The sequence below is a fragment of the Triturus cristatus genome, chromosome 5_2 (genome assembly GCF_964204655.1).
Source record: "Triturus cristatus chromosome 5_2, aTriCri1.1, whole genome shotgun sequence".
Lineage (NCBI taxonomy): Eukaryota > Metazoa > Chordata > Amphibia > Caudata > Salamandridae > Triturus > Triturus cristatus.
In genome coordinates, this window is record NC_140588.1 from 231,004,389 (window position 1) to 231,030,470 (window position 26,082).

Below are 26,082 nucleotides of genomic sequence, written 5' to 3' on the forward strand. Positions count from 1 at the left end.
TGTTAAACAGTGGACACACATACCACAAACATATGTCGGATTCAGGCCTACTTGCCTGTCTCTAGGTTTTTCTGGCATGCATTAATACCCTAATTGGTGTACATTAGCACCATATGCGGGCTGGTGTACGCACATCCCTGTTGTTGCACTCCCTCCAAGGGTACTGCATCACAATATTGCCTACTAAAGCCACTGATTCACCTGTGTCGCTAAAATTTTCCAAGAGCTCCCTGCAATATGGTTGAGCCACCCTGGTTTATAGGGACCACTGTAAAACCTGATGATGAAGCATGACACCAATAGGGTATATGAGGCCCATAAACAACTGTTTTGGGTTTGTTTATTTTTCTGGAGAAACAGGTTGTAATGGAGTATTAAAGGTTTAAAGATACCTTGGTGTGGAATGAATGAGGCAGGGAGGCAGGAGCCTGTAATTCCCCTATACATGTAGAGAATCTCTCTCATCTCCCCACGTGGACATGTGGGAATAAGGCATAGGTAGAGAGTAAACCTTTCCCAGCCTACCATCAGAGAAGTGTAGGTTGTGTTATTCTAGTAGTACTCAAAGTCAGCCAGGGGCCGCTTGCAGCCCTCCTGAGACTTACATGCAACCCCCTGGTGATGGTATACTAGGCTGCTGTTTACTTGACTGAGCACTAACATTCAGAGGTTAAATAAACGGGCAATCATGTATTTATAGATTAATTTAATTAAAATAAAAGAAGCAAAGAAGGTGCCCTGCACCACTGAACTTTAGGAACATCTTCATTTTTAAAGACATCTTGTAACAAACGTATACAAATATAATAAAGTCTCTTCAAAATTGAAAAACATTTATTTCATTAACCTACAGAAGTGTTTCCCTTTAGCACACCAGATTCTATAATGTGACAATTTTCAAACATGAACTTATAAACAGTAATGTCCCCCCACCCACAATGACAACAGTGCCAATAGTGAAATAGGAAGCAAGTCATTTGTCATGTGCACCCTGTGGGAGGCCTGGGTTGTTAATATAAATGGACACCTTTATAGTTTATTTATTCAAACAGAAGAGAAGGTTGTGTGCAGCAAACCTCCTGAACTTATGCATCTGAAGGTGCTCTTGTGTGTGATAATGAAGAAAAAAGATGCGAGGTAAGATAAAACAATTTCCTCAGATCACAGAGTTTAGTCAAATACAGAAGCCAGGATTGATCCCAAATTGTTTAGTAACACATTGCAATTCAGTCGCTAGATGGGTATATTGTTCCCTTTCATTTTACATAAAAGTTAATACTTTGTAATTCTTGGTGCATGAGGTTAGAGAGTATTTGGCAGTCAGAAGCTGTATGAAGGAATGGCTTGTTTTTGGCTTGAGGTTCCAAGAGAACCTCAAGGTGAGCCAAAGCCAAGCACTGAGCTTGAGCTTGCTATGATCCTTCATTAGCTCACCCATCTCTGACTCCAAATGGCAATTAAGGGATTAGGGCATAGGAAGGATATGATTTGGCTAGCATCAACAAAATTGAAGAAGCAGGAGTTGCAACACCACAGTGTAGGACTCCTTCTTTCAAAATTCCTAACCTGCTCACTACTGCCCATTTTTGTGAGATGACAATGAGACTGGGTGTTCTCTCCCTCATAGATAAAAACAAACGATTATTGGTTTACAGTCCTGTTTTCTTATCACATACTCAATACCTTTGTTTAATATATGTAAGGTTTTCCCTAGCTCTTAAAAAAAAATGAGCAGAGAAATAGGATGAGAAAATGATTGCTCAAGAGCATTGATTTTATTAAACACATGCTCCCTGGCTCCATAGTTTGCATATTGGTCATTACACAACAGCTGGGGTGGGAGTGGTTGTGATGGTGATGATCAGGGAGAACTCTCACCAAACAAATGCCTCTGTGCTGTGGAACCTGCCCAGACATTAAACCGAGAGATTGTAACTAGCATATTTTGGCTGGTAAAGCCAGGATTAAACTCCAAGTCTCCAAGTGCCATGGCTAATATGTTCCCACTCTCCCTTGTCCAGTGGTGGAGTTTGGGTGTTTTTGTTTCCCACCTCAGTGAATTGCACACTTTTTTTTGAAGGGGGGGTACTTTGTCAGGATTTTTTTATAACACTTGCCGCCTTAACTTAGCTTATTTTGAAGCACTCCTAAAGTTTGCAGAGAAGGACTAAGATTCCATTTCATTCCAGTTCAGTAATCAATGAGTCAAAGGTACAAAGGAAGTAATTAGCTTGATTCTACTTACTTCCTTGGTACACTCGACTCATTGAGGTGATACCCAGCAGATAAGGCTTACCCCAAGGGTACGGTAGGGGGGTAGTGACTCAGATACAGCATAACACGGTATTGTCAAATCTTTGACTCTTCTCGACTCATAATTTATAAAGAGCGCAGTATGGAATGAATATCTCAAAATAACTCCATAGCTCACTGTCCACACTACCTCTATGCTGAGCTTCCCCTACGCCCACCTTACACCTCCACACCTCCCAAGCTCCTGGCATCAGTGCGGCCCTCTAGACTGAGACCCGCATCTGTGGTTGTGCGGGTGCTGTGCATAGTGTCCTGTGAGCCGCACTAACTGCAGCCTTGGAGGGTTCTTTCTATTTTAGCTTTTTTTACAGTTTGCTTTGTGTCTGCCAGTAGCAGCATTCATATAACAAATCCTTTTGGATATAGAGCAAGTACAAGAATCTCTGTTGAGCATATTGGAACTGCTGACTTGGTACTCGGTTGAGCAAGGAATGGAGATTTATATTCATGCATCTGAGGTTCTTATTGGTGCAGTGTTTCATATAAATCTTGTGAGTCAGGCAGTGAATTGCCTTGGGGAGAATGGTTTGCAGCTCTCCTTATTTTCACACTTTCAGTTTGCTGCATGGAACTTTTCATGTCTGCATTGCACATCACTGGCTTTTAGTAGCCCTGGCTTGTTGTAGTTGTAATGTTACTTGCATTATTTATCTGGATTCAATCACAGAAGCAGCAAAATACCAGTCGGGCTCCACATTATGCTTAGCACAGACTTTTTGTTTATAGGTTTTAAGCCACGCCCTTAATTACATCAGCGACGCTCCTTTGCGAGACTCCCCGGTTTTTTTCATTTCACTTAAAGCCCAGCTTTAGGTTGAAAGTACAGGACTCCTACAAGCAGAGAGCAATTTATAACAGCAAAGCTAAAATTTGTAAAATGATCATCCCCTTTAAGAGCAAAGGTATGCTTGTTTATTTTCCATCCATCTGTCAAGTGCAAGGCTTGCCCCCATGAAATACATCACACAGTTCTCACTTGTAGCGCCCTAATAGTTTTGTCATGCCTCATATTGTCATGTCCTTCACTTATGCACATCATCCCTGACCTCTGCTGCACAGCTTCATGTATGACGTATGGTCATTGTGTATTTACGCCTGTAGAGCTATTGTCTTGTGCTTCGGAACTTGTGAACAAAATAGTGCCTGTCTGAAAGTGTGCATGCATTTAGTTATACACTATACAGAAGCCAAATCTATTGGCAATCTCAATATTTGTGCAGAAAGGACTCAATTACTGCTCATGTAAAAGTCATAATTCTGAAATTGTAGCTTCATAGAGATTGTGATTGAAAAGAAATATTAATGGTGTTACTAGGTGAATACTTTGTGATTGCCCACCATTCTTTGTACGCTTTTATTGCATGTTTTAACTGAAAATTGGCCTACTGGAAATCAAATCAACTTTGCTCAGATATTGATGGCAGCTCTTTAATTTGCGAGTTCTCTAAAATTGAGCAAAAACATAGTGAATAAACTTTTTTTTCTTGATTGCAGCATTGTGTTGACTAATGATGGCACTTGGTAGAAAGGCTGCATGCTTAATTATCCCTTTTCTTTTTGCACCGCAGAAGAATAATGAAAAAAATAACAATGGAGCCTTCAGAAAGATTAGCGAATCTACAGACGCTGTGGGACAGCCAAACAGTGGCAGAAATAGGACCTTGTGGTGAGTCTGAATCCGTCTTGATCTGAAGAATGACCTTTCTGGCATTGCTCTCAGAAATATCATAGGGGTGAATTTAGGTGGCGCATAGAACAGTTTCTGCAACAATATTCCCTGGGACAGGCTCCAACTTGCCGTGACTGTCCTGGCAAAAACGGGACAGTTAGCAAACCAAAAGTTCCTCGGTTAGTGAAGGAAGTGGCAAATCCGTGGTCGCGATTGCCTCTGCCATAGTGATAGTATGGAAGTAAAAAAGAAATGCCATAGGAGCAGCTTAAGAATTCTGTGCAGCAGCAGCAGTCCATCAGACACACCCCACAGGAGACCCAGACTTAGGGGCCCGAGCTCATACCACTTCAAGAAATCACTCTTTCCACATATCAGAGACTGTTCCCTGGCTTAGGACGCAATCACATAATCATGATGAAAATTACCTCTGGGATACCTGGTTTTATATTGATCAAGGGAATGGGAAGGGGAAGTGGCCTCACTGATAATGATCATATCTAGAATGACTTAAGATCCAATTTCATTAATGTGCCATGTAAGCAATGCTTTGTGCTCATTGTTCAGTTGAATAAAATTTGAAAAAAAGAAAAGAATTCTGAGCAGCAGTGTCCTTGTGATGATATGCTCTGGAGAAACATTTTCAGTTTCATAGGACCATCAAAGGATTTGGAAGTGCCTTCGTAAGTAATCTTGCATAAGCAATGGTGAAGAGTGTCATAATGTTTATTCAGATATCACAATTGAGGTCTCAATGGAAGTTACTCCTTTCTTCTGGCATTTGTAGCATTGGAGATGTCCTGATATATAAATATATTATGATCAGACCAAATGAGTTGCTGTTTGTCCTTAGTAGTTTTTAAGACACAGAGATGGTCTGGAAATTCAAGGAAAAGCATAATTATACCTCGAGCTTGGAAGAATGAGGGTTTAGCTGACCTAGCTGATGAGCTCGTTGCAAATTGAGAGGAGGAGGAGCAGGGAGTCCAAGCAGGTCTGGAAGAAATGTCTTCAAAAACGCGAGGAGATCAGGAGCTTTGAGAGCTTTAGGAAGGCCATATAGGTGTAGATTGTTGCAACAGTTTCTGTTCTCCAAGTCTATTGTGAATTTTAGTGGACAGATCCTGTAGGGAACTAATGTGCTGCTCAATTTCAACCATCCTGCCCTCCATAATTATCAAGCTATCTTCAGTCTGTTGCAGTTTCTCATTGGTGACGCACATAAATGGTTGTAAGTCCCTCACATCATCAAGGATACTATCCACAATTGGATTATTTGAAGACATAATGGGTGAAGGAGGGTCATTTTACACCTGTTTGGACTTTGTGACAGATGAAGTGGCTTTTGTGCCAGCAAGCAAGCCATTGGCCATATTTACGTGTTGCGTACTATTGTGAAAAACCTTCTGAGAGGATTTTATTCTGCCCATACAATAATCCTATGAGGACCATAGGTTAGAAGCAAGCACCAAGCGAATCAGGCTTGCGACAAAACCTTGAAGACAATATAAAGTAGAAAAGTCATCATATAATTATGGTGAGAAAATGTAGACCTTCGAATATCCATGCAGCATGAACATGAGGGAGGCAGGAAAAAAACACTAGGGTGACCTGTTGAATGAGGCACCTCTGTCGCAGCTTGGAGGGAGAGCGCGGACAACTCTTAAAGAAAATGGTGGCAACTGTTAAGCAGCATCATTAGGCAGTACGACATCAAAAAGTAGGAAACTTGCAGTGCAAAAATTGGAGAAACAGGCCAATATTTAGGATAACATTTAGTCCTTGGCAAGGTATAGGGACATCATATATAAGAGGACGCAAGCAATGCATTAAAAGAAAGGCAACCGGTGCAAACTGTGTCACTGAGCAGTGCTGGTGAGAAGAAAAGTGAACTTACAAAGTCAAATACAGATGAAGGGACTTGCCATATTTGGTTCCTGAGTACTCCTCAGAAGCCGATAGTGCTTCTTGAGAGGAAATAATACAAGCAGCGTACTGACAAAATGGCGGGCCCTTGCAGTCTAAATACAATTCACTGCTGTGGCACTCGGGCGCAGCAAAAGGCAGAAAATGGAAAAAGTCTTGTATCAGGGAGGTCAAGCGTAATCGTCAGGCATGCTCCAGATGGGAGTAGAAGTCAGCTGGTGGCTTTTAGTAAGAAAATAGGCGTCTTTGGACTTCGGAGCTCACCACCATCTTGCTTAGCGCATAAGCCAGGCCCCAAATGTGGCCCATATTTCAACTTCTTATTTGCAGCATTGAAACCCAGTAATATATGGAGTACATAGAATTCTGTCCCAAAAAAGTTTCCAGACATTAAAAAAATAACAAAGGAGAAAGAGGGTCCTGAGCATTTGGATTTGTATCATCTGTACAGTGCCACTTGTACAGCTTTGAAAGGATTTTAAAATATCCAAATTTGCAACTGAAATAGTATAACCTTACTCTTTAATGACACAACCAATTGCTTTGCATTCAGACTTAATTTTCAAGTTTTTTGTAAGCATCTTACCTTCTTTATTCTGGCCACCATGAAATTTGGACTTAAACCACAATAGTACATTATAGGTATTGATAGTAGTAATTTTGTTTAATTACGACTTGACCATGGTAGGATCATTTAGTATACGAGAAGACTTTGAAGTAAAATAACTGTGCTCAAGTGTCTTAATACTGTTTAAGAGGGACTCATACCAACTATTTATTTTCTTTTTTTCCCTGGAAGTTGAAGCTATTGAGAAAGCTCTACAAATAGCTTTAAAGACATTAATAATAATGGATATGACAAGGGGTTTGTTAAATAATAAAAAAAACCTTTTAGGAAAATATTACGTTTAGAAAGAAAATTCTTGTCTAATAAAAAAAGGCTATTAATTCTCTGCTATATTTCAGTTCCGAAGTAAGAAGATCAAATAAGCGTTAACTGGGGCATGAACCGAGAGGTAAATAGATCCCACCTCTGCAGTATTTAAAGACGTTAGCAATGATTTAATATCTAAACCAATTATTTTGGAGAGTAACACCTGGCCAAATGAAAAGTAAGTGAATTCTGATCTATCTAGATTACATGTTCTCTATAAATCACAAAACATCAGAGATGAAACTGCAAAATTAAAAGCTTTATGAGATCTGTCAGATTTGGATATATACTTAGACTTTGTGTCTAAAAATGGATCCAAAATCCCCAGCCATGATAATATTGGACTTAGACGTATTTGCTAATTTTCTTTTAATAACATTCCAAAACTATGGGGAAGTAAACATTAAATAACGTAAAATATTTATTCTCAGGTGCAACATTGATCAATACCCATCTACCCACATTATCACATTCTGTGGATATCACCTGTCATTTTAAATATGTGTGGCATGGAATAGCAACCCCTTCCATACATTCTACAACAGGAGAAAATAATGCATGTCCAAATCAATATCTTTTCAGTTTTACCAGCTCAGCTTCACTACAATGTGTTTTATGAATAAAAGCAACTTTTGCATTAAAGGTGGACTGGTGAGAAAGTACCTTCTGCCTTTTCACAGGGTGTCGGTGCCCTCAGACAATCCAAGAAACAAAATTAAACATGGGAGACACTGAGTTGTAGACTGACTGGAGAAAGGGTGATAATCTGTAGGGAAGACGACAAGCCAAAACAGGAATAACAATAAGCCAAAGTCTTTAGGGGACATAATAAAATAACAAATAGTACCTTTTGACAGCACCATTCTTAAGGAAAATAAGAGAGCAAGAAATATATAAAGACACTGAACATACATAAAAAAGAAGAGAGACTAGCAAGTCAAGGGACAGTACAGAGATCTGAAGAATAAATGCATACACAAAGAAATACAGCTTGTCAATGACAAGACAAGAAGGTTAGCAAGAATTTAAAAGAGAAGCACAATAATTATAACAATAAACAGTATGCTTTATATGGTGAGGTTTCCATCCTATAATGTGAAATACTATGAGGATATACTCACAACTTAGCAGGTTCAGTAAAAGATTTTGTATTGCCCTCATATGTTATATTTCAGAGGCAAGGATTGCATATACTATATCAGGTATTTAGTTGTTTAATTAGAGGATTTTTGCCTTAGATTTGGTTGCATTTGAAACATCCTATGAAACAAATAAATTGTGACCAGACCAAACAATTTTCTTTTTATCTTTGGCCGCTCGAAACTCAAGCAACAACATAATAATGCCATGATGTCTTGAAGAATGTGAGTTCTGCTTTCCCAAGGACTGAATCCTTTTAATTCTAATAGAGTGTAAGTTAGAGAACCCAAGGAGATATAGGATTTAGGTAATCTAGAAGATTTAGCACTTTAACTCCTTCTGGAAGTCCATAGAGATGGAAATTGTTGCAATGATTTCTATTTTCCAACTCTCCAGCATGTTGCTTAGATTCATTAATCCCTGGTATAGTTTGTGGAAACATCACAACATCTCAAACCAAACTGCCATTGCTCCATTTTTTTCCATTGCCTTCCACCATAATAACTCATCAGTCCTTAATCTGCTGGAACATCTCATTAGTTGCGATTATGAATGGTTGCAGGGCTCGGATTTTACCCAGAAATGGATTACTGGAGAAATAAATAGGTCAGGGAGGATCGTTCTTGGGTCTTTACCTAAGGAAACAGTTTTGCCACAAGTAATTGGGTCATGTTTCTGAAGATTTTCAGCTAAATGTTTGATCTGCACATGAATAAGAAACATCTAAATGTCAGCTGCTACGCCCGCAAATCTCTTGTAATGAGGAAAGGCAGAAAGCCTAGCAACACCTCCCAAAAATAATCCCCCAAACAAAAAGGGTTGCCTTAGGAGTGTAAATTCATCAAAGAAGCAAGGAAATACCTGTGTTGTGCAGAGCAGGTAGAGAAAAGGTCTGTGCTTTGTGCCAGAGCTCAGCGCTCCAATGACATTTTGTCCAGCATCCAATCTATGCCATCACAATAATTGATCTAATCTAAAAATAATTTGTATAACAGTGGATCGAAACAGCAATGATCACAAAATCAGTGCACAAATCCACCAAACAGAGGAAAGGATATCCTTTAATGTGGTAGCTGTAGAAGAAAAGGAGTGTTTTTCTTCCTGGGCTATCTTGTAGACACTTCTAATCCATAACAGAGACTCAAGAAAGCCACAGACAACAGATGATGGTTAGAATGGAGATCTCAGGATGCAAATGTTCCCACGTATTCATACAATCAACACTGCATGAAATGCAGATGCTGGCTTAACTCCATTGGTACCTGGCACAATCTCAGGCATGTGAAACATACTATAGGACAGGTTTCTGCAGAAAGACAAACTTGGCTGTCTTTCTGCTACTCCTCCATGAGGATAATTGTACAGTGTAAAAGCATTGTTTTATCTTCATGAATTGTTCAGTGTAAAAGCATTGTTTTTTTTCTCCATTTTTCATGAAGTGTCTCAGAGTGACACGCATTACAAATAATTATCAGGAGAAATGTGGTTTATTAATCATAGAGAAGAAATTCAATTTATACAATAGATTTTTAAAATTTTCTGTAAATCTTAGGGTGTTTACAACAATCTGATAAGCCCACTCGTGAAGCCTGTCAAAATACTATACCTGGTTCTGATTTTTAATGATTCTTTGAATAATCTATTGTTGCTGTTAGTGTTTTTTCCACTTCTGAAAATTTGAGTGGAAAACACAAATTAAACCCCTTCAATCAACCATTCTATGTCCGTATCTGTAAATTTGATCTTTGGTACCTCAGCTGTTCTAAACTATGTCAGTCTAGCAATAGAGTGAAATATAAGTTTATTTTCTTTTTTTGAAGTTGTTTTTTTGGTGTTTTACAATCTATCCAATACAGCACGTTAATAAGATCAAGCTTTCAATCATTTAGAAAAACAAGTATTCATAACAGTGTTGTTGTAAACCCTTTACCTAGGGTCTCCCTTCCTTCCCACTCATCCCCTCTGCCTTGCCCAGCTTCCCCACCCCCATTTGCTCAGTCTCACCTAGTCTCTCTAATTCTGTCCACCCAAGCACCAGATCCAGTACTTTCTCTAACATTCTTCCCCATACTTCCAAATTCTCCCTCACCTTGTCATCCCTTCGGGTGAGCTTTATGTGCTGCTCATCCACTAGCGTCCACTCTGGCAAATCCACCTGCCAAGCTTCCACCGCTGGAGTTCTGGCCCTCTTCCTTTGGATCGCTATGCGCCTGCTGGCCAGTACCAGCCCCAGTGCCACCATTGACACTCCCTTTTTATTTTGTTTTTGGAGGACCACACCTAGCATGCTTTGAGGAGTGGATTCCTCAGTCTCCTATCCTACTATATGCACATGTAGCTTCAGTACCGTTCTTCAGTAGTCCGTTAACTGGGGGCATGACCAAGTAATATGTAGGAAGTCCGCTGACAGTTGCCCACATCTGCCGCAACCCATGGGCCTCGCCGGGTATATCTGTGTCAGTTTGGCCAGCAGCAGATAGGTCCTATGCAGATAATGAAACTGTATCAGTTTAAACCTTGCACTGGAAGAGACCTGTTGAACCAGCTCGCAGATTCCTTTCCACAACTGCTCCGAGATCTTCTCTGGACAGTCCGCACTCTAGCCTTTCTCACTTGGTCTATTGAGCCCCCTCTTTCCTGCACCATTGCCTCCTGCAGGTGTGTGATCAGGTGCCTACAGTGAGCCTGCCATCTTGAGAAGCTGTCTCACTAGCTTGCACTTCCATGGTTTTTCCACAAAGAAGGGCCACACTCCCCGCGCCATGTGCGCTAGCATAGTTAGTGAAGGAACTGCCCTGGGCCTAGTCCAAACTTTTTCTGAGCCTGGGTAAAATAAACAGACCTATATTCAGATACAGGTCACCCACCCAGTTACAACCACCCTCTTTCCATTTCTCATATGCCTTCTCAGCTATCAGGGTAGCAAAGGGTCGTATCACCCATATGGGCATATCTTCAGTGAAGGGGGCTCTTTTCAGAATCTTATTGACCACTCCCTGCCATACTCCCGCTGTCAACCGGATCAAATATGGGAAGTCCCTCAGGACTCCTTTTCCCATCTTGCGTAACTCTGGAATGGCATATGGGTCATGAGTACCTGCCAACAAAGTCTTTTGCCAGTTAGGTCCACCGTCAAACCAGCTCAAGAACAAGTCTGGTAGTCTCAGTCCTCCCTCAGCCGCAGAGCATATTCTGCAGCACATACAGGCAGGGCCGTAAAAATAAAATTTTAGCTAAGAATACTCTCCCCATTATTGAGAGTGGAAGAGCAGTCCAGTACATCACTAACCTTTTTAAACTGTCCAGCAGTCACCCAATATTCAGTTTGTATTGGGTCTTCGGACTAGAAGTAACCCAGATCCCCAGGCCCAGCATCTTTTCCGTCTCCAGTTCGAGCCCCAGTCCCTAGGGGGAGAGCCCCTATCTCATGCAGTGGGCCACCTTGGGAGAGCAGTCTAAATGTGGCCCTATTGTTTCGCAATCAGGAGATCCCCGTTATTTTCCATCTCTCCCAGGAGTCGAGGCACCGAGTCTTTCGGGTTACGGAAGTATACCACAGTATCATATGCATACTTCGACACTACATGACTAGTGCCCAAAAAAGGCCTTCCCACAGCTCCAGCTTCGATCAAAGCCGGCATGCCAATGGTTCCACCATCTGCACAAAAATCCTGGAGACTGGGGGCAGCCCTGTCTAGTACTTCTGACCAGCATCCTCAACTCAGAGAAAAACCCTCCTGTGTCCACCCTTGCCCCTCGGGTCTGTGTACAACAGTTGTACCTATCCAATAAAGGCAGGTCAGAAATTCAATTTTTTCCTGTGGGGCGAAACTCCTTAGCGGAGAAGCAATCGCTGATATATGCTAGTTCTGCTTCACTGGCTTAACAATGCTTGTTGTTAACTTACATTAGTCTGTCACTACCTACTTCAGAGTTTTATGATTCCCATGCTATCTACACACAATCCTGCCTCATCCCTCCCCTTGTTATCCATTCTAAGAAGTTGGGTGGTACGAAAAGTAAGAAGTAATTGATTGTGGCCGGACTACTGCTGAAGAACAATCAAAAAATCAACCAGCTACCCCGAATATTCCACCAAAAGAGAATGAGATTACTCTTTGGGAATTGCAGTGAAGTTTAGTTTTAAATAGGTATATCCACTTAATATTTAATTAATTACTATTTGTTTGTAAAATAGGAGTGATCTGAATGTAAGACGTGCTTTGTCAGTCCTAGTTACCCTCACCTCAATGAAAGGGAAACCCAGAGTTGCTCCTTCAGGCCCCAGCTTTCCTAAACACACACTCACTCCTCAATTCTTGGAAAGCAAAGTTTTCATCCACAGATAATACAATTGTTATAGTACCTGCCTCCCCCAGGCCTCTTTCTGTTGGGAGGTCATCCAGTTTTCCCGGAACCAGGTTTTAAGAGGCATAATGCCCCAATAAATCATTGGACCTAGTTCTGGGAACATGTTTATGCCCTGAATGATACCTCTGCTACTTCACATAAAGCCCTTAGCAGTCCAGGCCAACTTTTTTGGACAGCAAATTTTCCCTTGTTTTCTGCATATGTGTTGAAAGACATGCATCTCTCCAACATACCCGTTGTCATTACCCACTTCTATTGCATAAGACAACACATTCCATCCACCCATAGAGGAGCCTCATGCTGGTGTCTCATGATTTAATTGAGGTAAAGTTTTTGCAGACCATAACTAGTCTTTCTCTTTTAATTCAAAGTTTTGTTTTTCTGTGGTGTCTCACTTGGGTAGATGCAGACATTGTAGTGTATGCCGTAGCATGAGCATTTGCTTTTGTGCATTTTAAAGGATCAAGGACTTGGCTTGTTCAGAGCGAGTAAAGTCTTTTAACCACTAGGGTTCACTGTTAACATTCCCCCCATTTTAGGTCTTGCCTAAGCAGCGCTTGCGCTGTCCCTTCGAGCCATGCCAATTTTGTGATAGGGGCACAAAGCTCCGCCCACTTTCCTTCTGTCTTTTTAATTGGCTCCTGTCCCTGTCCTTTGTAAATGGTGGCTTTTCATTGGTCAGTAGGCTTAGTAGTCCCTCCTTGGTACTACCGTGTCTCTTCTTGTAACCGCCCATGAGGACATCTCCTGTTACATGTGGTGTTACTCCCTAGGTTTTAATTACAGCATCAGAGCACTTTTTTCTTAAAGGGCTTCAGTCAGGACCCAGGCTTGGTCCTAAGCAAGGTGGGCAGTGGTTACTTTACTCACTAGCACATCCCACATTTATATGAGACCTTCTATAAATTTCCCTTTATCAACTCCACACGGAGTACAACCTAATCCGGAATTAATATAATAATTTTTTTGTCACATTTCAATGCTACTTATTGTATATTTGCACATAGCTATTTGAATGTACTCACAATACTGTCTTACATGCAATGCATTATGGGTTGGGTGGATTTACCTAATCGTCTGCAGGGTGCAGTACCATATGTGACCAAATAAGGTCCCATGGGACCCCTTTTGGCCACATGGTACTGCACCCTGCAACATGGCTAGGTAAAAACCATTGGCATTTATAATGCCAATAACTCCAACTAATGCGAGACTGATTGCAAGTCCAATGAAATAGGTCTCGCAATTGTTAAAGATAGAGCTGTTGGCCGATGAAAATGCCAATGTTTTATACTCTTGCTTTTTTATACCATTGGCAATAGTGCTATGCAAATATAATAACTCCACTGCAAATAAAAAAACAAAAGTAAAAAACATTGTTATTTTCAGCGTCAACAGCTCTAACTTTAACAATTACGAGACCTATTGAATTGCAAATGCTTGAATGTTCTTGATAGTAAATATAAATACTTGAAGAAGAAATGGAGACTGGTCTGTTGCTTTATTTGCTATGCTTTAAATGGTGGATTACATTTGCAAATGTTAGGCAGTCCATGGGTTGCCTTTCCCCAGATGATTGCTCACCTTCATGCTGCAGTGACTATGGTGATGAAAGCTACCCACGAGTAATGAATCTATGCATTGTTTAATATACACATTCATATGTATGAGCCAGAGAGTTTCATCAACACAGAACACAGGGAAATTAGATTGTTGGCGGTGTACCAGCAGAGAAACAATGATTACCTTCTTTTCATAGGACAACAGGTCATGAATGCCGTTCCTGAGAAGCAGTAAAAATTATATTTAGAATAAGATCTATCGGCTGTGTCTAAAGGATGCTTTACGTATTCACTGATAATTGTGTTATAAGCATAACCCCACAACCACCCACGTACTGCTTTTCCCACCACTATAATAAAATATAAACACACGTGTGTATATTACGACACAAACTATATATCCACTAGTGCTTGTTCAAGTTTGCCCTGAATCCGCACACTGAAATAGGCACCTTGGAGTGGAGCTGCTCAGCTTTTCAGATTACCATCTCCCTCGTTTCCTCATCTATATTTTGCTCTTCTTTCTTCCTTCTGCTTTTGATTTGAGTTGCTTTACTTTAGGTGTTTTTCATGATCCAATTGTCCAGCTTAATGAGAGCTTTTATTTTTTCTCCATAAGGGGGCTTTTCACAAATGTACGCGTGTGTCTGCGACTGGCTTGGTTTGCCATACAGAGAAGATGTACAGTGGGTAAGTATAACTCCTTTTATAAAAAATGTAGTTATAATCATAATACTGAAGTACTTCATTCAGAATATTGTTAGATGATGAGCATAGAATTTAAATTATGTCTCCTTCTTTTATCCCCATATCTCTCCTCAGTCTTGTGAATTACCATCCCCCTATTCTCACGGCATTGTGTTCTTTTTTTTAATGAATTTTTGCGCTTTACCCCAGTGCTCCTATGCCTTTAGGAAAATGTTCCATCATGGTTGGGGGGGGATGGGATGGGATAGGGGGTCTTGGGGGGGAGAGGGGTGGGGGTTAATATGCTTCTCCTGTTATGTCGCAAGTGCTTGATTTCTAAAAAAATAAAAAAAAAATAAAGGGTCCTCGGCAGGAGGACACTTCAGCTTGCACCATCCATTGCCCCTACCAGCGCTGCGAACGACACTACCAACACAACTACTAACCATCACACTCTTAAAAATATTACAATTTATACTATTTCAGGGTGGCAGGTAATAGTCACTGTTAATGTATATTGTATCAATAAACAACAGTCATAAGTGCCGGTGCTGACAATAAGTGCCGAGAACCGGAAACTCCAGCTTAAATTAAGCACTGGATGTAGCCCATGGACGTCATTTTGGGGTCGCCAGGAGTCACAACTGCGAGGCATATCTTGCCGTTAGGGACCCCTGGTACCCTCTTTGCGACCCTGGCTTCAAAGGTGGCAAAATCAGTGCCAAGAACAAAGGGGTGACTCTAGACTCTTTAATTTCTGTGCATTTTTCACTATACTACTAGTGAATAATATTTTATTATTCACTGATAGTGTAATAGAAAATGGAGCACAACAACCTAGAATAGACCTTTGATCGCAGCTAAGGTGAGTAAAAATGCATCTAAATGTATGTTGTGTGTGTGCTTGTGGGTGTGAGTGAGCGACAGTGAGTGTGAGTGAGTGAATGTAATTGAAAACGTGGTGTTATGCTTGCAAAACTATCTTAGACCCTGGCGTACTAAAGGTAATTCCTGTCTCAAAGAGACAGCCTCTGGTAAAATAATGGTGCTGGCATAGTTGAGGCAATTCGTAGCCTGTCAGACACCTGTGACAAACTACGGGCAGCACACTGGAGGTAATTCTTGGAATAATAGGCACACATGGTAAATTATTGTTCGTGCCATACTAGAGGTATTGCCGGTGATAGTACATTGGAGGTATTTCTTGGCACAATGGAGGGCAGCCTGACTTATGGGAGGAGGGCAACCATGACAAAATGCCATTATGAGATACTGAGGTAATTGTTTACAGTAAGGGTCACCTTTGATGTATAGATAGCGTAAATGGAAACTTTCTGGCACTGTAATATTGGGGGTGCTTATTGCATATGCTGCATCAATGACAAAATGCTGTTCCTGGTACAATGGATCTAATTGTTGACATATGGTGGTATACATAGCACCTTTTGCAAAAAAAACTGGGATCTATTCCTAGGGAGCATCAGGCTTCATTAGGTTGCCACACCATGAATTAATTTGAAAAGTTAGTGAGTGCCATTTCAGCGCCTGTGACATTTTAGCAAATGTATTTGAAAATCGTGCTATAAAATGCATTATATGACCACTTATTTTTCACAATTTTCTTGGGCCAGGAGGTATCCTGTTAGTAGAAGCCTGGCTTTTTGGCTTCGCTTGTTCACTACAATAAAGGTTGAGATTTACTTCCCGGAAATTTTAAAGATCAAATCAGCATAAACTTTTGTGATGTCATCATGGTTAAGCTCATATAACTTTAGTGCCTTGAGAAAAAACAGGATTAATGGTCATATGAGGTCAATTCCTGTAATGTCATTAAGGTCAAATGGCATGTAATGCTACTTCTGCTACCCCTGGCATTCTGACGAATTGACGCCCATTATGTTGCCATTCTTGCGGCAGGACTCTCACACCTGGGCCAGGAACTGAGATCTCGGTTAGTTGCACCAGCAGAACTCTGTAACTTAGCCCTCATAGAGGGAAACTGCAACTCTGTTCCATTTGTTCAAAATCTGTGCTCTGTAAAAACCACACCATCGTACCATTGTAAGCGATGGAGTGGCCTTTCAACATAACCAGTCATGTGTCACCACCCCTCTCCTGAAGCAGCCATTGAGGCAACGGTGTCTGTAGCCTTTGTCTCAGGCATTGTCGCAAGGGATTCAAAACAGTATTAATGGAATTCTAAGCTGTCCTTGACCAGAAGTGCTGATTCTGCTCTTCAAATTGTATCTCAGACTGCAGCCAAATTTCAACACATTGTATAGAAAAAAGCATTATTAGCATATATTTTAGTGGACATAGCACAGTCTGTTAGCACTAGGTATGTCTTGTTGCCTGATACTGGAATTGTTTCCATTCCAAGGCACCGCAGGCTTCCTAAAGAGTTCCAAATTTTTAGTTAGAATCTACCTCAGAGAATTCTGCAGTCTTAAAGTTCACAGTAATGGCACATCCCCTAAACCTAAGGTTTTGTATGCCACTTGCTGAAACATGGCCCTGGCAGGAACAGCATTTTTAGAAATCTGCATTATGTGCATATGTGAAGGAACAAGGTAAATGGTAAACATGCTCAAACACCAGCAAAGAATCAACATGGTAAAAAGAATTTGCTTGTAAATACTGGACGTGTTGGCTCAACCTTTTTCACACGTAGAGAAAGGAACTGCGGGAGAGGGAAAAGTCAAAGTAGGAAGTCAGCATGGACTCAGTTCTTCATATCGGCATACTTCATCTTGGCTTTTGGCTGATGTAGCACATTATTGGTTCCTTCCATCAATATCTAAAAAGGCCCAGTGGGTTAATATAAGTGAGGCTTTTAGGAGCCGTTAACTCGCGCGTATGGAGAAGGGGGCGACAAACTAGGATGTTTCCACAGTGGGTAACATGCACGTTGTGTAGCATAGCAATGACTTTCTTATGCTGTTTAAAGGTATTCCAACTTTAACTTCATGACTTGAGAACACTATAATTATTATGGAATATCTTGGTAAATTCCAATGATCTAGTTGATGTTCTGAGAAATTGACCCACTGTCTTTTGTCAAAAAACAAGCAACAAACATGATTATCATGGTAGTGTACTAACTTCATGTGAGATGAACCCTTCACAGTCTCCAATAGCTCCTGGTGAACTATTTTATTTAGAAATCTGTTTATTGTTTATTGAAGGTACACCTGTTAACACATAGTATATCATACAGTGTCATATTGCATAGTTAGACGTATCACAGGGTATGAACTTTTGAGAAGATACAGACAATCATGACAATTTATACCAAGTAGGCAGCTTGCAGTAATTTGAAGTGGTATGCTTGAGGCGACAAGTTAAACTACCTCTGCGGCGTGTGTTTTGAGGTCTTGCCACATGCAGTAATTATAGTCAGCTATTTTGATTGCTAAATGCGATCTCTCTCTATTTGTTCCATCAAACAGGTAACCAAACATGGCCAGTAGCCCCACTTTGCAACTAGGGAGCTGCTCCTCCACAGCTCAATAACCAAAATAACAACCAACAGCAGCTCTCAACATGCGTACAGGTGCCCCTCCCCTCTCAACCCCCCTCCCAGCGGGTCCTCCCCTTCAGCCCGCGCCACGAAAAAAAAAAAAATCCTGACCACCATGCTCTGCGCGCCGCCACGTCTCATCACCTATGTCCGAGCAGCAGTGCCCAGCGTCGCGATGCCCCACCAGGCTGGTCGGCCCCTCAGCCACTAATGCAGTCCTCTCAATTCTCCCCTATCAGCCGCCGGATTTACCACAGTTGGTTGCAGCAGAGCCTGTAGCATCTCTCCCCATTGTGACGCAATAGGCGTCTTCCTGAGGCCCAGTGTTTCCTCACGCCGAAGTGCCACCTCCTCTGCCTTTGCCCAGACTGAGCAAGAGCTACACCATGCCTGCACATGCGGTGCGGTGTCTGCATTCCAACGCTTAGTGAGAAGTCGCTTAGCCACTATAATCCCCAGGTCTATAAAACGAGCAGCAACCTTAGCTGAGGGCGGCCTATGGAAAAGGTGTAAGAGGTAGACAGCCCACTCAGAGGGGAGCTCCCGCCCCGTGCACCCGTGGAGTGCCTCCTGTATTGCCTGCCAATACGCATCCAATGCCGGGCAACCCCACACCATGTGGATTAGGTCTGCATCCGTTGCCATGCAGCGGGGCAGCCTGCGTCCGCGTGATGGAAATATCTGTTAATGGCGGCCGGCGTGAGGTAAGCCCTGTGCAAGATGAAGAATTGTATCTGACGGAATCTCATGTTAATAGCTCCTGGTGAACTATCATATCACATGTACAACACTTTGATTATCGAGGCCTGATTCACAGGGAATTGTCTGTGAGTAGTTTCAGGAGTAGTACATGCTTATTCACTAAAATCATGAGGTCTTTCAGGAGTGAATCACACTCTGGAGTAAGCCACACTTACTAACATACAATGCTTTCTGAATCATACCTTTTTTCCTATACAGTGATCATTTTGGGGCACTGAATACCTTTAAAATTGTTGTTTGGTATATTCTGTGACACAGCTGCTCCAATTTACTGTCACAGTGTAGATGCCATGGCCATTGACAAGTCCTACCTAGGATTGCCTTACCACCACCTCAGGCTGACAATGAGGACCATTGAAGTTCAGCCCAAACAGAAAAAAAACATAACTTTTGATGTAAGAATTTAAATATTCAGCCTTGCGAAACAACCCTAGCAACTGAATTAGCTCTTCCTAATTTTATCAGGCAATGTCCCATGTGGCTGACAAAAACCATCCTGAGGTTGCCTCCTGGGTGCATTCCTGACATAATAATGTTTGTGAAATTGTAATCATGTGCATGTACACACCCCTAAGCCCATTGTGTTTTCTATCTGTCAACCTAACTGCTACTGGGTTCCTGTCTCTAATTTGGTGACATACAAGGAGAGGAGTGTCATGATCAGCAGACAGCGCTCACCTGTGATAACAGTACTGCCAAGGAGACAAACTCCAATGAACTTCTTGAGTATGTGATTCTTCAGAGTCAGGAGAGTGCAGTGGTGCCTACAGGGTGTCGGAGCAGCTTGATGTGACATTTCAAGTCTTATGTGTATGCACTAATGAGGAACATGGATAGAGTAAGAACAGACTACAAGCATCAGGGTGCCACAGTGCAGTGGTGGCAACCATCTTGGATTTGCGGAGTACAAGTTCTCTGTGTTTCAGGGCATTCTTTACATTGCAAATAGGATACCTAGTTGCTGCAGCTGGATTCCTGTTGCCATAGTTGGAATAAAAATGATATGCTTGGAGATATCAAAAACTTTCATATTCAGGGAAGTATTCTGGAATAGCCCTGCTTTCAAAGATTTAGATTTTTGATGTTTTATATATTGTTTTCAGGATTCATGCTTTTTTGAATATATAAACTCTACAATGCACTGTATTCTCAGTACGCGTAGCAAGAAGGATCCTCATTTGTATAGTCTTATTTATGTTTTCTTACTCACAATATGGTACTAAGTGATTGCTTGCTGTCACAAAGGAAGGTTCAATAATATGTGTAGTTCGTATGTTACAGTGGATGAACATGTTACATGAAGAATCTTTCAAAGCACAAATATAATTTACAAATCACTGAAGGTAGTTAACGACATAGACACAAGTATTGTAGTTTGTGTATTCACTTGTATCCGCTATAGAGATTGTTTCCATTACAGCTCTAGGAATTCTCTGAGCTTCAAATGTATTATAGGGATTCAGAAATTCAGGGATTTTCACAAGGTATATCATGTGTCATACTGGCGTTATTGATTTGGAACTTAAAAGTTGAAATAGCTAAAGAGTTATTGCTCTTTCTAGATAGCAGTTCAGATCAGGCTGAGCCCAGCTTTAAGAATAGGCACAGTGAAGATATCCAGTGTCTCTGTATCTCTCTTTTATCCTAGTCCCATTTCCCACGTCTGCTGCTGGTGAGCATAGTACTCCTTGTGTAGTTATCAGTTGGTTGATAAGGAGAGGTGATTTAAAGTGTTCTGTCTGCTCTCGATTGCCATGTTAGTGCAAATCTGACAATGAGTTCCATTTCCTCCCAGATTTTTAGGACTTCAAAATACACCTAAATTCTGCCATATTTCTAATTGTTTCATGCAGAGTTATTTGAAGTCAAGAGCACTGCAGCAGAGCAGTGTATAACATTGTGCTGATCTGAAACTATCTTTCCAGTGTTAAAGTAATTATATATTTTTGGGAATGGACCTCTTAGTTTCATTCATTGAACAAACTTGCTAAGCAATGAACGTGTTAAGCAACTGAGGACATTGCTTTGATTATCAAAAGGCTTTTGAGATTCCTGGAGAGTTAAAAGTTAGCAGGTGATAACTTTATTTAAGTGAACACTTTGGGCACCAGCTTATCTAATGCCAGAATTGTATTATTATTTGCAGACAGTGATTCCCATGTGACATTATCCCGTCATAAGTAACTAAACCAAGAATGAACCCTTATTAAATAAAAAAAATAGTGTTCATTTGCTACTTATAAATATGATTTATTGTAACAGTGAAAAATGTTCTCTTTAATTTCTGTATGGTTTCACTTGGCACAATAAATACACACTTTGGACACTTTTACAATTTGCATTTCATATAATTAATTGAAGTGTTCTTTATGAATTTATTACAGGATGTAGATACTATATATCTCACACAAGACACAAGAGAACTGAATTTACAAGACTTCAGCCATCTTGACCATAGGTAAGCAATGATTCATTTGTAACCCATATTTCAACAAATGTCTGCATATACCCAAGTTGATGATGTGTATATAAATTGTGGGACCTATATTTACAGTGTTTTTTACCAGACTTCCTTTTAAAAAGCATTGATTTCCACCTTTCTAAGATGGTTTCACCAATGTATTGGAAACATATGATTAGAATATAGGAACTTATAAAATAATAATGAGAAAGAACAGTTCTGTCTTAAATACATAGGAGTAGTGCATTTCTCTTGTATTTGCTGTTGGAAGGCACTCAAAGCATTCATGTAAATGTAAAAGATTAATGATATATATTTAATTGTGTGTCAGAATGACTAGATAATTGGAATTTTATTCACTTTAAACTGAAGGAGGATATGCTTTCTTGCGATGTAGCTATACGCGAATAAGTAGTAGGCTAAAAGTTTTGATTTTGCAAGTGGATTGAAAATGACTTATAGTAACACAGGCGTTCAGAGGTGTTTATGTCACAATGAGTGGTTGGCTATTTGAAAAAGCCAGAACTACTGATCAACATTCAGCCCATCTTTTCTACCTTTGCTTCAATGTTTTAAATATTGTATGTGCTCCGAATACTCCTAATCTGTCAGCAAGAGATAAACATTATCACGTGACTAAGAAGATGGCATGACAAAATCAACCTGCTCTTAAAAACGTAAATCACTCTTCACACAGTTCCTTGGCTCCTCTTCAGCTAAATGGCAATTCCTGGTTAAAAGGAAATACTGGAGCCTATGATGACATCCGAGAGTTGCCACATTTTCAGTAAATACTTAGCATTTTGCTTTAAATGTAAGATTCTGGAAGCATCATACCTTAGTACTTGACCCGAAATTATTGTGGACAACCCAATATTCATGGATTGCAAACATTCTGATGGCTGTCGCGCACTTACTTTCTCCCAGTCTTATACTTGGCATGCCTGCACCTACACCCTTCCAGCAGAAGAGACCCTGCTGCCATTCCTGGCAATTTAAACACAAAAATTATAGTTTTAACAGAGTCTTACTTTATCAAGTACCCATGTGCTAAATACTTTCACCTCTCAGTTTGCTCAAAGTAAACAAATTAATATATTCTTAAGAACTTATTATATAGACTGTACATAGAGTTGCTTAGGAAAGGACCAGCAAGCTATATACAATTTTATCAGGGATGAATTGGCAGCGCTAAGAACTGAACGTGTGATACCAATATTTTAATCAAAACCAATGCTAAATGATGCAAAGTGGTAATCCTAGAGAGTGACTGCTATAAATTATAAGAACTGTTATAGGAAACCAAATGCACATTTTACTGAGACTTTAAAGAAAGAGTTTTTTTTATGATTTTAATACTGTATAACCAAGGTTTATCAGATGAGTAGGTGATAGATTGGTTGTCAAACAGGTGACCATTGATTCTGCTGTTATATATGATAGCAAAGTTACACACACCTGTAGATTTGCCCCATTCAGAAGATCTTTTACCTCCAGCCACAGAAGCCTTTCAGATGTATTTTTGATCTGTGTAACCTGTTCATTGTTACCTATCTGTAAAGTAAACCAACAACATAGTAACTCATCTTTAAAATTTGAAAAGTCACATTCAGGTAAATCTGGATAGTGTGGTATGACCTATCTGTTTAAAACATCAACCAAGTTTGAATGAATTTAGCTGTTTCATTAAAAAGAAATTCAGACCACTGTAAGGTACTGGATAAATACAGTTGAGTTTATACTAACCTGGAATTACTTAATGTTTAGTGGTACTTTGTAAGGGGGTCGATAGTGATGGGAGCTGCTTTTGTCCTGTCATAAACACATTTTTATATGTGGCTGATGGGAGAAGTTGTTTTCCATGGTACCATGCCCGAATTACCATTATTAATATGTTATGATGCACCTGAAACTGTGAATGGTGAGTACGTTATTTATACACAATAGTGTACATGCATGTTGCTTTTGGCAAAAATACTATTTTTGTTACTAATGGAGCAACAAAATAATTCTCTTAATGAAACCATCGAGTTAAATGTTGAAAGGAATCCGGTTTCAAATATATTTCTATATTTCGTGTTGGATGCTCGCTCTGACGGTAGCAACTAATGTTAATTTTTTATTTTTTTTATTTTATGTGAAGATTCACTCATTTTTTTAGCTTTTGTTTTAATGGTCTCAATAATTTTACACCCACTCGATTCCTGCTCTTTGCATCTACTGATTTGCAGAATGCTCCTCATTATATTAGGTCATTTCCTTCATTCAAATTTGTAAACACACTAATGCACAACGTCATAATGTTTAGATGCCTCTTTCCTCATTGAACATTTTTCTTGAACATGTTTGTGTTTTTCTCATGTTGAAGATTATCATCTAACTACATTTGACATTTTACAAATTTCTATATTTAAAACAAGGCAAGTTACTTTGTCACACAATTTAAAAATGTATGTCAAAGACCTTTAGTGATGAGAGGAAACCTGTGACTTTCTATTGACATACATAAATATACATAAATGATCAGAATTGGGTGCTGAGTTCACCCCAGGTTCTAGAGCAGTGACCATATTGATTACCCCCTGCCCCTTCCATTCTAAGTATCTGGAAAGTGGATAGACCAGAATGGGAGATACGTGGGGGTACAGGGACTGTGGGGGAGGACTTCAACCAACTTAATCAGCGTATATACCCCCTCCGCCTCCAACCACACATGTTGAAATGGGTGGTGCACATACTCTTTGAAGCCGACTCAGCATTCCATATCGTTGGAGGCAACTTTAATGATGTAATGACCCTTATTTTGGACTGCAAAAGTGTGATGTGGCCCGACACGGGACACACCCCAGACCCCTGGGTCTCTGTGACCTGTGGTGGCGTTGCGACATCATCCAAGAGAGAGGGACCATTCCTACTTATCTGGGATGCAGAGTTTTTTTCCACAATTGATTGTCTTTGTGCCTGTGGGTGAGGTGGTTGGAGTGGAGAGGGCGTAATACTTAGCACAGGGCTTGTCAGACCATTCCCCCTTTTGGATCACAGTGGGGGGGGGGAGGTCCTTCTCTGTAAACACTGAAAGGTGAACTCATGGGACCTGAGATATGCGGAGGTTGCCTGGGAGATACAGATTGACTCTGAGTTGTACTTAAAAGAAAACAAGGGGACATTAGACTCGCAGTGGTGCCCAGGGAAGCATACAAGACAGTACTGAGAGACATGGTGCAGAATGTTTTGACACATGAGAAACGCAAAGCTACGGGGGATTGAGCATCGGATCTGACTGAATAGGAAAAAGGGATTGTCTTTTGGATTCCATTGCACCTAGTAATCATAGTTTGTCCCAGCCAGCACAGATTTATATTTCTAAAGCAAAATTAGATTAACCTAAATAAATGGATCGGGGAATATTATGGTAAAATGGGTCTAGAACTGACTGTGCCCTAGGTCACAGTCTGTTGATGAATTAAGCTATTTCTTGCCAAAGGAGGATAACCAGTGCAGAAGAATAATCAATTACCTGTCTTCTGCTCCTTAATACTTTGCAAAAAAGATAGAAGCACAAAGCAAATGGAAAGGTTGAGGAAAGAATTTGAGAAAGCTTCAGCAGTAGGTTGGGAGGTGCACAGTGCATCGCAATGTGGCCCAGTTCAAGAATAATACTGAGCCACCAGTCTGTATTGCATTGATGGAAAGTCTGCTTTCCATGTGAATCGCAATTAGGAAATCACAATTTCGAATGTACAAAACTTTATTAAGTTTCATTTGCGATCCCAGTGGGTCGCACATAGACCTTCCTCATTAATATTCATAATTCGTAATTTGTGACCCATTGGTAATTACAAAAAACCTCAGGGATGGTGACCTGCTGGTGATAGCAGACCACCATGTCTGTGTATTGATTTAAAAAAATGCAGCCCCTTTTTCTTACGGGAAAGCGGGATACAGTAAAAAAAAAAATTAAACGTTTCAGTTTTATTTTTTAAGAAGAGGCAGTGGCCCGTGGGACAACAGTCTGCTCTTAAAAAACGTTTTCACATGCATTCACAAAGGGGAAGGGGTCCCCTTTGGGTCCCCTCCTGTTTGCGAATGGGTTACCCCTAAATTGAATTTGGTAGTAAAAAGCGAATGTTTCGCGACCACAATTTGGTCGCAAAACATTTATACATGACACAGCAAGTCGCTATCAGGAAGGGACACCCTTAACATGTCCCTTCTTAATACCAAATCGCAAAACCCAAATTACGATTCGGAAACAAGTTACCGAATCACTATTTGGGCTTTGTACATGCCAAAAACCCTTTTTATGTTCAACAATCAGCCCATTTGTGACAGGCAAAATGTTTGTACATGTGGCGCTAAGTCCAAATATTACTGTAGTAGTGTGGTTTTGATGTGAATTGGATAACAATTTCCAGGATATACTAAATGGTTTTTCAAATATTTTTAAAATCCATTAATATGCATGCCTGCACACTGGAAGTGAGATTTTGAGATTATGTTGTAACTATAGGAGTAGAACTAAGTCACCAAGCCATATCAGCAGCCTGGTATAGAGCTGGGATATAGTAGACATGATATGCAGGAGGTTTACCGACCTTTCTTTTGATGCTGGAGTGGGGTGACTATACTATAACACATAAAGTGAAACTTAAGATGGTGCTTCATGTGGTTCAAAAAGACATACCAAAATGCAACCTCAGATTGTTGGGAAGCTGAAGTCCATATTTCGTAGGACTC

The 26,082-nt window shown here is 40.4% G+C and overlaps 1 protein-coding gene across 1 annotated transcript in view; it reads left to right on the top strand.

Annotated features, from left to right (window-relative positions):
- Window positions 1-26,082, top strand: part of CARMIL1 (capping protein regulator and myosin 1 linker 1) — a 995,540-nt gene that overhangs the window by 437,200 nt on the left and 532,258 nt on the right. Inside the window, exons 6-8 of the mRNA XM_085607022.1 lie at window positions 3,882-3,979; window positions 14,535-14,605; window positions 21,269-21,342. Coding sequence (XP_085463148.1) covers window positions 3,882-3,979; window positions 14,535-14,605; window positions 21,269-21,342 — 243 coding nt within the window. The remainder of the gene's footprint in view (window positions 1-3,881; window positions 3,980-14,534; window positions 14,606-21,268; window positions 21,343-26,082) is intronic.